The sequence below is a fragment of the Acomys minous genome, assembly GCF_964271855.1.
Source record: "Acomys minous genome assembly, chromosome: 5".
NCBI classification, from domain to species: Eukaryota; Metazoa; Chordata; class Mammalia; order Rodentia; family Muridae; genus Acomys; species Acomys minous.
This window is the reverse complement of record NC_140494.1, coordinates 119644636-119657120: the sequence shown is the minus strand read 5'-3', so window position 1 is coordinate 119657120 and position 12485 is coordinate 119644636. Positions and strand designations below refer to the sequence as shown.

General features: G+C 46.8%; 1 protein-coding gene across 2 annotated transcripts in view; it reads left to right on the top strand.

Moving 5' to 3' along the window:
- The window catches only part of THSD4 (thrombospondin type 1 domain containing 4), a 555462-nt gene that overhangs the window by 120265 nt on the left and 422712 nt on the right, over positions 1-12485 (top strand). For both annotated transcript variants that reach the window (XM_084782532.1, XM_084782533.1), the window contains exon 5: positions 7027-7474. In XM_084782532.1, the coding sequence (XP_084638658.1) occupies positions 7027-7474 (448 nt within the window). The remainder of the gene's footprint in view (positions 1-7026; positions 7475-12485) is intronic.

Sequence of the window (12485 nt, the reverse complement as noted above, 5' to 3'; positions counted from 1 at the left end):
GAACTGTGTGCGAAGGTCATCACTGCAGATCCCATTTCCATCCTGCTTCTCTCAGCTTCAAGGATCATGTAGAAAGAGGAGAGAGCAGGAAGATGCCCATGTGTATCTTGAGATGGGAGTAGAGGCAACCTTCAGATGCAGCATCTCTGTCCTTGGGAGTTTAAAATGCATAGCATCGCATTGCCTCAGGATAGAATTTGGTGCTAAGACTAGGCTGCGAAACCCTGGCTTGGTAAGTGGCTTTGCTTGATAGAGAACAGTGCAGAATTAGAATGCGGCAGGAAGGGCCCCTTTTGCCCCTGTGGGCATTATCCATTAGATACAGCCTGGGCTATGTTTCCAATAGAATCTGACCCAGGGACTTCCACCCTTACCTTGGTCCCCTGTGTCTGGGAGGATTTGATCACTCTGCCCCCAAACATTTTTGCTGTCTTCTCTGGGGAAAGACTCAACTTCTCCCAGCAACTTGTTTGGTGTGCCTGTGTGCAAGGACTGCTACTTCTTTGAGTGTAGAGAGCCCTGGTCCTCAGAAAGTCACGCAAGGGAACTTTGCCACATGCAGGGCCATAGGGCTCTCAGGTGGCCCTCCTGTGGAGTCCTCACCCCACTCCGCTCTTGAGCTTCCTTCCTGAGGCTTCTTGAAAGTGGCAGCACAGGGCCCGTTGCTCTCATGTGGTTAATGTTAGCTCAGCTGAGGGACTGGCCTCTTGCAGGGACCTGGCTGAGCTGTAGGAGAATGGAAAATGGAAACAAACATGGAAAGTATAAGAAACAAACAAGCCTGCTCCACAAAGGTCCCTCACTGCCTGTTCTGCCCTATGCTGGGAGCTAAGAGGTGGCCAGCCACCTATCGGTTACACGTGGCTGTCAGCCTTGCCTGAGTGGCATTTAGCTCACACAGGCACGCCCAGATTGGAATTCTAAACTCTTCACTCCTTTAAAAAAAACAACACATGTGTATGCATTTGCACGTTCATGTGTGTGCAGGTGCGCATGTACATGACCTGGCTGTTATTTCTTAGTTGGCACACATCTCTCTTTTTCTCATAGAGTTTTTCACTAGCCTGGAACTCACAAGTAGACTAGGCTGGCTGGTCAGCAAGCCCTAGGGATCCGCCCATCTCTGCCTCCCCGGTGCTGGGGTTACAGATCCACTTCATCATGGCCAGCTTTTAAAATGTGGGCTCTGAGGTTGAAACGAGGGTCCTGACGCTTGCCACACAAGCTCTTCACTGGCCAAGCCATCTCCCCAGCCTCCTTCAGCCTGTTCGCCAGCTTTCTCATTTTGAGAATACACGGTGTGATCCGGCTCCTGTTGGCCCCTCCTTCCTGGTCTACCAGCTTCTTCTCTAGGTGTCTGATGTCTGGAAGTTTCTCACCCCAAAACAGCATTGTGATTCTTATTTAGAAGGAGGTGGCCTTGTCCACAGGAACCAATTGATTAACATTTTTAAAGATAAATATAACATTTCATTTGATATTAGCATATTTTATCACTACTCAGCCTTTTGACTATTTCATCTCAAGGAAATAAAACAAATGCAATAGTTAAGGAAGGGGGCTTGTTTCCCTTGGTTGTCAATGACCGGAGCCATTCATTTGTGCTTTACTGATTTCAGTGGTTAATTATTATTTTTAATTACGTTAACTTTAGGTGTATGGGTCTTTTGCCTGCATGTATGTCTCTGTACAGTGTGTATGCAGTGTCCAAGGAAACTAGATCTCCTGGGACTGGAATTACAGATGGTTGTGAGCCACTATATGGATGATGGGAGTTGAACCCACATCCTCTTCAAGAGTAGCCAATGTGCTTAACCTCTGAGCCATCTCGCTAGCCCATCAGTGGTTAGATAGTGAGAGTGAACACCCATTATGTACTAGTCATTGTGGTAGGCTATGGAGATAGAGAAAAATAAGTCCTAGCCCCCAGGAAGCCTGCATTTTGGTGACTTAGGCAGGAGCATAGCCAGGCATAAGATGGCTGAACTGTGACAGCTCATGGTATCCAATGGGAGGTCAAAGAAGGAAATGTTTCTGTGGCAGAGTGCTTTGGCACTTGGATCAGACTGATTGTTGCTGAGCGCCTCAGTAGTAGATAGATAGGCATGCATTTCTGGTTCTCTGCTGGGAAGGCAGCATGAGAGAAGGAAGTGATACAGTCCAGGGCTGCAAAGGCCTGGAGAGAAGCTGCAGGGACAGTGGCAGGGCTGGTCTATCCAGGGCCTAGGGGACAGAAGATGCAGTAGACCAAGCCAAAGAATATGAGCTTCCTGCAGAGGAAAGGTACAAATGGGAGAGGCAGTTCATGTGGGGGGGTGGGGCGTGCTGTAGACAGATCAGCAGTCCTTACAGAGTGGTGCCCAGACCAAGAGCAACAGCAGCTCCCTGGGCTTGTTGGAAATACAGATTCTCAGGCCCAAGTCAGACTTGGCAGGTGGAGCGTCACAGTCTGTTATAACACGTGTTCTAGGTGATTCTTTATGGTCACTCAGAGAGAGGCTCTGAAGAGTGAGAAGGGCATTTAGTCTATGATGCTGAGCCTGGACTGAGCTAAGATTGTTTTACATGTATCATACAATGTCTAGGAGCTTCTGCTAAAGTGTAGCCCTCAAACTGCTACATGAGCGATACCAAAGGGCTTGTCACAATTGCAGAAGCAGGCCCCCTCAAACCTGCCAAATCACAAGCGCGCGCGCGCGCGCGCACACACACACACACACACACACACACACACACACAAAGGAGATTTACTTGTATCCCACAGGCCAGTCTAGAGTCAGGCACAGTGGTTGATGCTCAGTACTATGGAACACTCCGGATGATCAAACTATGCTTCCATCCTCATAAATAAGTATGCGATCAGCGCTGAGGTTGGAGTGAGGCAGAAATTCACAGCATGAGACATATGATCCGTCATCACTAATAGCTCCAGCTGTCACTTGCCTGCCTGGAGGGTGTCTCCTGAAATGTCACATCCAAGTGCTTCACTGGGCAGTAACCTAGTTCTGACCCCCCCCCAGGAGAAACTGAGGCACAGAGATCAAGTAAATGACTCAAAGCTCCTAAACTAGTCCGCTGGCCGCTTCTCCACCAGTGGCAGAGTTGAGGATCGAACTCATGATTTTTGGTTTCAGGCCTGTGTGTCTTACACTGCAGTATTGTGTCTTTCCTGTCTCTGATCTCTAAACTGTAACTTTTCTGCCTTATTGCCTGTTCCAGTTCATGTCTGTGACAGATACCTGTCTAAAGCCACATAGGAGAAGGGTTTATTTGACGTATAGTGATGCTCCATTATTGTGGGCAAGCCAAGGTAGGAACAAATCCTTACAAGAGCAGATAGAATTGTGTGTATCCGTGCTGCAAGCTTAATGTTCTCAGCTAGCCCTTTCCCCTCTTATTTCATATATCAAGGCCCAGCCTAAGGAATGGTGCCACCCACAATGGGCTAGGGCTTCCTATATCAACTAACAAGGCATGCCTACACACATACCTACAGGACAGTCTAACCTACTTAATTCTGCTCTTCCCAGGTGATGCCAGATGCTGTGGAGTTGACAGTTAAAACTAACCAGTACACTGCCTAACTTTTAGCAATTAGCCAAATCTTGCCGAGTGGAGTTCCTAAAGTAAAATCCCACAGCTTGGTTCTGGGAGACAAAACTTAAGAATAAGCCAACTTATCATTCCCGGGAGCGGCTACTGCACACTCTCCTGGAAGGGTTAAATACCACATGGGGCCCCACAGACACATCTGTGCTTATTGTCACAACTCTGTGTAAATTTACCCCATTCTGTGGAGGCCCCCGTCGAGTGGCCAGATGGTTTCTGTCTTGGTAAGGGAGAGGCCACCCTGAACCACCAGGATTGTTTACTCTCATGGGTCACAAGGAAAACAAATGCTGCCCCAGCCAAGTGGGGATGACTCTGTTACCTACCCGCATGTTAGGAGTGAACGACTCAGAGGTCAAGTTGCTTACAATCACGACTGACTTGCTTGCTCACTCTTTGTAGCCTGTTGATCAGAATTAAATCATTGTTTACTACTTTCACATCATTGCCTTTTCAAAGGTGGGGTGATTTCAGGAGATGCTGAATCGTTTGGGGGGGGTTATTGGGACAAGCTACTCTCCCCCCTCTTCTCACCCCGCAACAGAAGGCAATGTGAATACAAAACCAGACATCCATTTAAGTGTATTACCTTTTGGGGTGAGGGTCTGTTTTGGTGAAGATGCTTTCGGAGGCATCGTCCCAGCAGTTTTCTCTGCTGCCCAGGAGTGTTATCAAGCAGGTGTGGCTCCATCAGTGTGCACTGAGTGAGTGATATAGCACGGCAGCCTTTCAGAGAGGCCACAGGCTTTTCTTTGCTTCAATGCCATTGCTATCTTTTCAGTAAACCCAATCATTTCTGACCTTGAATGTTGACCCCCCCTGTTTAGAGGTTCAATTCTGTTCTGTGACCGTGTTCTTCAAGGCAGCTAAGTGTGGACCAGTAGCATAGGAATCTCCTGGGAGATTGTTGGAAATGTGAGGCCTCAGGCTCTATCCCACACCTCCCAAACCAAAGTGCCATCCCCCCGCTCCCGTGTGTGTGTGTGTGTGTGTGTGTGTATGTGTGTGTGTGTGTGTGTGTGAGAGAGAGAGAGAGAGAGAGAGAGAGAGAGAGAGAGAGAGAGAGAGAGAGAGACAGACAGACAGACAGACAGACAGACAGACAGACAGACAGAGACAGAGACAGAGACAGAATATACTCACATGAAGAGGCCAGAGGTCAATATTAGGTGTCTTCCTTAGTCACTCATCACATTTTTTTTTTTTGTAGATAAAAGTCCCACTGGAGCTCATTGGGTCCGTTAGACTGGCTGGTCAGCAAGCCAGCTTTTTTTTAGTGTGGGTATTTACACCATGATTCTGGGGGGCATCGCCTGAGCTCCTCATGCTCACACAACAAGTTCTCTACCACCTGAACCCACCTCTGCAACCCAGAACCTGCATCTCAGCCAGGTCCTCGGCACCAGCAGCTGTGAGATGCTCTACTGAGCCGACTCCATTACCGTCAGCTCAAGTCTCCACTGAGCACTGACTTTGGGGCTAGATTTCATTTTTTTGGTAGGCTTTCAGAACTTAAAAAAACACACACTCCAAAAATCCCTTCCTTTAACTTTCTATGATGTCATTCATTTTACCTGGCCTGCCACAAGAAAGAAAAAGGCAAATTGTGTCCAAGTCATATATGCATTCTAAGACTGACTTCTTAATGGCATCTGTTAGAGTCTCCACCATTAACCGAGTCCCAAGTGTTGCCAAGATTAATTGAGAAATGCCTGAAGGTAAAATAAATACTGCAGCTTAGTTTAATTCAAAACCATATCAGCCAAGAACGGAGGTGCAATTAGTGATAGAGATGTTAATAATTAGTTGTGCTCTGTTAAGTTTTATATTCATGGTTATATAGAGTGGAGAAGGAATTTCCCCAGGAGGGCAGAAATCAATGTTTCACCTTGATTGCTATTTTAATGTGCTTATTTTAATGGGGCCATCCTGTAGAAACCCTTGGGCACAGTTCCAGTTTTACATAAATGTAGAATTAATTATTATGGAAGCATATAATTCTAGAGTTGGAACAGCCTTGGCGATCATTTGATTCAGCTTAGTCATTTCACAAATAAGTAAGAATTGAGTGGCTTAAGTCCTTCTAGGGAGTACTGCAAGCTGGGCTTCCCTACTCTCAGACCAATGACCAGGGCACCTTCTCACATCCCTTGCGCTGTGTGCTTCCAGTCACCTCAGAGTTTGCCGACACAGTTTGTTGCATTATTTCTAAGGTTCTTGCCCTAGCCTACGTTCTGCTCCGGCTGCCTTTCATTGTGAGGTTGGGGTCCTGGAACACATTCCTGGCTTGCTTTTGTTTTTCTGTGCCATCCCCAGCTCTGTCTTTTGTCAAGGGTAGTCGAGTAATAAACTGACATCACGGAGCTGGGGTGGGGTAACTCTTCCTGCAGAGGACCTGAGGTTAGTTCCCAGTGGCCACATCTGGCAGCTCATAACCTCCTGGAACTGAAACCCTAGAGGATCTCATGCCCTCTTATGTATTCTCCCACACAAATACAAATAAAAGCTAATAAAATAAATGGACAGGCAGGGGGGTGCTGGGCCTGGTTTTTTTGTTTTTTTGTTTGTTTGTTTGTTTGTTTGCTTGCTTTTCCTTTGCAGCACTGGTACTGAGGGTGGAAAGTGAGCCTTGTCCGTGTATAGGATGCTCTCTCCAGTGAGCTACACCCCCAGCTCTGCTGCTCATTAGAATGAACTGTGTCTTTACACTGGAGGCGTGAAGTTGGCCAAGGTGGGAGTATTCACACCATATAAGTGAGCAAGGGCTTCAAATCAGGGCATTTGACTTTAGGAAATGCACTGTTTACGAGCATAACCACTGCACGTGTGATTCTCACACAGTGGCAGAGGGCAGTGATCTTTTAAAAATATCTCAACATTCATGCCAGCACGAGGATGGCTTCTTGCTTAATGCGGGTTTCCTCAAGAATGATGGAATGACAGACAACTGCTTAATCCCCTCTGGTCTTTTAAGGTCAATGCAAGTTAGGTCTCAGGACTGCAGTAGAATGTCATAGCTTGGGCTAAGCTCCACTTATCCAAGAATCCTCTTTGGCTATGCATGGTCATGGAGATCATGTGGAATATAGACACAGCTGAGTGAGAAACAAACACATCACCAGCGAGGAGAAAGTTAATGGGAGTAACTGATGCTGAAAGTGCAGCTGTATCTCCAGGCCAGGAGAAATGGCCAAGCTTCCTGGTGCAATGAGCTTGGCCTGCCCACAGCGTGTGATTCTAACCACCCACGTCCCCTGCAGGTCATCCAACCACTGATTTCTACCTCCATCCCACCTTAGTCTCTAGGGAGCCGCTGCCCTGGTCTCCATGATGTCTCTTCTGAGCCGTGGGCTCAGAGCTCTTGAGTTGCGGTGCAGTTCACATGACTGGTGGTCTTTGTTGTGTGCTTGTCTTTAGGAGCAGGACCCGAGGTCCCATCGGCCCCGGCAAGTACGGCTATGGGAAGGCTCCCTACATCTTACCACTGCAGACAGACACCACGCATAGTCCACAGAGGCTTCGGAGACAACGGCCTTCATCCAGGCATTCCAGGTCCCAGGAGGCACCTGCTTCCAGGCAGGGCTACGGGTCACCTAACCACCGGCTCTCCCACAATGGACCTCTCTTCCAAAGTGACGGTGGCCCTCGCTCTGGACTGCCAGCTCCTGACGCCTCTTCCTACCAGCTGCCTTTGACTCACGATCAAAGCTATCCGGCAGCTTCAAGTCTCTTCCACAGGCCGGAAATGAGCAGCAACAACGGTGCTAGGCCCCATGGGGTAGCTCAGGCCTTTTCCCAGCAGCTCCGATCTACAGCAATCTCGTGTATCGGGGCCTATCGGCAGTACAAACTGTGCAACACCAACGTGAGTACACGGCTCCTTAGTCTGGGCTTGGAGGCAGTTGTGTGTCTTCACTTCGGGTCAGTTGGCACCCAGAGCATGGGAGGTTAAAGGGGATCATGATAGCAGGCCTTTTATCTCCTCTCCCTGTCTTTTCCCACCATGTATTCACCTATATGTGTATATGAGTATGTATGTGAGTGTGTGTGTGTGTGAGTATGTGTGTGATTGTGTGTGAGTGTGTGTGTGTGTGTGAGTATGTGTGTGATTGTGTGTGAGTGTGTGTATGAGTGTGTGTGTGTGAGTATGTATGTGTATGTGTAAGTGTGTGATTGTGTGTGAGTGTGTGTGTGAATGTGTGTGTGAGTGTGTATGTGTGTGAGTGTGTATGTGTGTGAGTGTGTATGTGTGTGAGTGTGTATGTGTGTGAGTGTGTGTGTGTGTGAGTGTGTGTGTGTGAGATGTGGTGTGTAAAGCTAATGTTTTAAAAAAACTATGCATAACTGAGAGAGTCACTTTAATAATCATGTAATAACGATGTCATTAATTAGCTATTTCGGCATAGCAACTTCCATAATCTCAGTGGCTTATGCCAAAAGTAATTGTATCATTTTGTATGTGTGTACTTGTTTGTGTGTGTACACAGGGGTGTGTAGGGCAGAAGCCTGTCAGATGTCTTCCTCGCTCACTTGCTACTTTACTTCTCTTCTTCTGTTCGATATTTATTTCTTTTTATTTCTGTGTATGTGTGTGGGCCTCTGTGGCTTTATCACGTGGATGCATGAGCACATGGAAGCCAGAAACTGACGTTGGCTCCCTTGGAACTGGAGCGACAGCTGTTGTGGGTGCTGGGAACCAAACCGAGTCTTCTGAACATGCAGCACGTACTCTTAACTGCTGAGCCATCTCTCCAGCCCCTCCTTAATTTTTGAGACAAAGTCTCACTGAACCTGGGGGTCATTGGCTCAGCTTATTCTAGCTGGCTAGCAAGCCGCAAGGACCCTCATGTTTGTGGGATGACAGACACACACCACCACACCCTTCTGTGGCAAGCTTTTTACTAAATGAGCCATCTCCTCAGCCTTAAAAATATTTATCCTTTGCTTGTGAGTCTATGAGTCCAGCACAGTTTGGCTGCCATGGAAGCAGGAGTGTGGGGAGGAGCCACCTAGCAATCTTCTTGGAGATTCCTTGCTACTCCATAGAGTGAACACGTCAGGTGCTGTACCACAAAGGAGAAAATGGTGGGATCATAGGAGAGAAGCCAGGACAGCTGGGATGGGAGATGCCTGCAGGGTGCTCCAGCCAGCAATTGCTTTCTCACTTGGGCGGGAGTATTTCAGGGATGTAAGAGTCTGAATAGCTGTCAGGATCTGAATGCTCGCTCTGGACATTAGTTCAATACGTAGGTTGATCCCTCCTTCCTCCCGCATCACAATAATCTCTGCTTTTGTTAGTAACGCACGTCAAGCCAAGCAGTGCGTGTACTGCTCTTCCTGCCTCCTCTAATCCTCTGCTTAACTCTATGAATTTGTTCCCCATTCTGTTTCTGTTGCAAAGCAAGGTTCAACAACCAGGGCAGATGCCACTACTGCTCCTGGATAGTAAGGCACGTGGTTGTCATGACCTGCATATGACCAGGTGCGCTGCTCCTAACAGCAGTGTAGGACTGGGGACAGAAGAAAAGGAGGGAGAGCGTGTGAAGAGGTTAGGTTTCTAAGCTGCTACAGTTTTCATTAATAATTTAATCTGCCTTAATACTCGTCGGTGGGTTACAGGGCAGCTGGTACATATTAGCTCCAATTTCCTCATTAAAAATCTATTTCCTTCTATGGAGTCCATAGAAGTGACTTAATTTGTGATTTTTTAATAGTTCTTCCAAATGCCTGCTTTGCCTTTTAGCCTGTTCCTCCATGGTGAGATTTCGGGGATTAGTCGTTTCTATAAAGCACTCATTCTTCTAAAGCCATAGCTACCCAGCCAGCCAAATAGCAATCAATTCCATGCCACGAAAGAGGAAAGTCTCACTGTCTATTAGGCTGAGGTGAAGCTCCATGGTAGAGAGGTTGGCTAGCATTCTCGAGGCTCTACATTTGATCCCCTGTAATGAAAAAAAAAAAGTCAAATCTACTTTATAGCGTTGCCATGATGAGCAAATGAGGTATTACCTAAAATGCTTTATGAATTGAAAAAGTAAGGAGTTGCTGGCCTACAAGATCAGATGTGGCTCTTATTTTGAATAACCATTGCTCTTCTATTATAATGAAATCAATTCTTTGGTAAAGTAGTACCTGTTCTCCCATTGATAAGTAAGTCTTGTAATTTTGAGATCAAAGTAAGTCATAGAGAGAAAGAAAAAGATAGAGGGCACTGGAAATAAAGGTGGGACCATCATCTGCCTAGCCCTTCTGTCACTTGATTTGCATTTTTAAAATTTGCATGTGTGTAAGAGAGAGACAGGGAGCTAAAAGGAGGGAGGGGGAGAGGGAAGAAGAGGGAGAGGGAGCGTGTGTACTGTGTGTGCACTTGCACTTGAGGAGGCCAGAAGAGGGTGTCAGATCCCTGGAGCTGGAGTTATAGGCATTTGTGATCCATCTGAAGTAGGTTCTAGAATCTGAAGTGGAATCCTCTGGAAGAATAGCAAGTGCTCTTGACCTGTGAGCCATCTCTCCAACCCTGCATATCAATTTATTATCTAATTACTGTTTGCCAAATATGGAGCTAGGGCCGGGTGTGGTGACATATGTCTTTAATCCCAGCACTTGGGAGGCAGAGGCAAGCTGATCTCCGAGAGTTAGAGACATGCCTGGTTTACATAGTGAAGGCTACCAAGACTATGTCTCCAAAACCCAAAACAAAATAGAGAAAAAGCAAAAAACAAACAAAATAGAGCTAGGAATGGTACAGAAAAACAGAAGTGAGCCAGTCATCTCTTTGTGCACTTGGCCTCTTGACTTGCATTTTTAAAAAAAGCACACGCTGTGTTGGCTCTATGCTGCCAATAGCTGGTAGAAACCATGGTTTCCCTGGGAGCCAAAGTAAATGCATGGAAGCATCAAGGAGACTAAGGTGCAGGGGAAAAGTCAGCTGAGCTTTGGTTCTGTTTTTAAATCGATGTTGCATGGGCCACCTGCGAACTCACTCTACAGTAGAGGATGTCCTTGGACTCTGCTGAGATTGCAGATGTGCAGCACCACGCCCAGTGCTTTGGATATTTTAAAAGTAAGAAACAGTCATCTCCAATACAGGACAAAACCAAATGCCCTGTACCTTATAGGTTTCAGTCCATATTTTTTGTTGTGACATTTTACACGGTGCATGGCAGTGTCCGGGCACATACCCTGCGTGTCTTCATGGAGAAAAAAACCCATCTCCCATGGGTCTTACTTTTGCTTATCTTCTTTTTGTAAGCCCTGGACTTCTTGTGACTTGCATCACACTCCAAGAATACTTTAAAACTTCTGCTTTTTTAGGTGTCTCTAAAGCCAATCCTGGTTTGATGACCTCCTGGGAAGTTTCAAAAGATTTAGCATATAGTTATACTCTTAGCTTATTATGGTGTGAATATATAAGGAAAACCTGGAAACGGGAAAGGCATAGAGGACCAAGTCCAAAAACAGTCAGGCGCTGGCTCCCACGAGTCCTCTTCCTTGGACTCTCAACATAGATCCTCGATGAATTATTGAGAAACACATGAATTTTCTGCTAGAGACGCGTTTCTCTATACTAAAGCTTTTTCATGTGGCCAGTCTCTGTCTCATTACAAAGTTCTAGACTCCCAAAGGAAAGCAGGTGTTCTGCGTAGACTAGACTGTGTATACAAATGCTCGAGTCCCGGTGGCTGTGCTTACATTAGATTCTGAGTTCCTAGACCTCAGCCATGGACCAACTTTGCAAACAGGCTTTTCTAAGGGGAACAATCTCAGCATCCTAGTGCCAATGATGTCATGGAGACATCTCCATGCCCTCCCTGTTCCCCAACATGAAGAGATGGCACGAATCTCTAACTCTGCAAGCCTTCCTACTCCAAAGAAGAAGAAGAAAAGGAGGAGGAGCCACAGGGCAATACTGTGGGAACTAGCAGAGAGCGCAGGTTAGTACGTAGGTTCTCTCCAGAGAGTAGGAAGTGTGCACACACCTCTTCTCTTCTGGGTTTTATCTGCAAGAAGAGAAAGAAGGAGGCACAATCTACTGCAGGTTGCAAATACCAGTTTCTCAACATCATCTGCTCAGCATGTATCATTTCAGTTTTGATGGATGCCCTGCCCCGCCCTGCCCCACCCCACCCCGCCTCGCCCCACCCGCCCCATTCTGAGATTTCTTACAACAGTGAGCAGCTGGGTTCTGAGATGTATGGTAGTGACTATGAGGAGGCTGGGCCAGGGGCAGATATCTTGCAGGCTTCTATAAATCAGAGCCCTGTCTCCTCTCTGCTCATGGCTCCTCCTTCTGCAACATAGTGGTCTATAACAGTGGTCCTCAACCTTCCTGATGCTGGAACCCTTTAGTATAGTCCCTCATACTGTGGTGACCCCCAACCATAAAGTGACTTTGTTGCTACTCCACAACTGTAATTTTGCTACTGTTATGACTGGGTTTGAACCCCAGGATCCATGTGGTGGAAAAGGAGAACTGACTCCCTCAAGTTGTCAGGATAACTTAAAAATAGAACACAGAAACTTAAAAGTAGATTCAGGGTGGGGATATGGCATAGTTGGGAGAGCAGTTGCCTATATCATACACGCTGTGGGTTCTGACCCAGGACCACATAAAGCAGATGTGATACAGCCTGTCATCCCAGCACTAGGGAAGTAAACACCGCAAGATCAGAGCTCTAAGCTCATCCTTGGCCACATAGTGAGTTCAAATCCAGCCTGGGGAAACATGAGACCTTGTCTTTACAAAAAGAAAATATTCTTCTGAGTGAGCGGATGGATTTAGTTACACTGACATGCTTTGGGGGCTTTGACCTGTATCCTGGAATGAGAAGAAAGCTTTTCTTCTGGGGAATATTGTAGGCTTCTAATCTTGGATG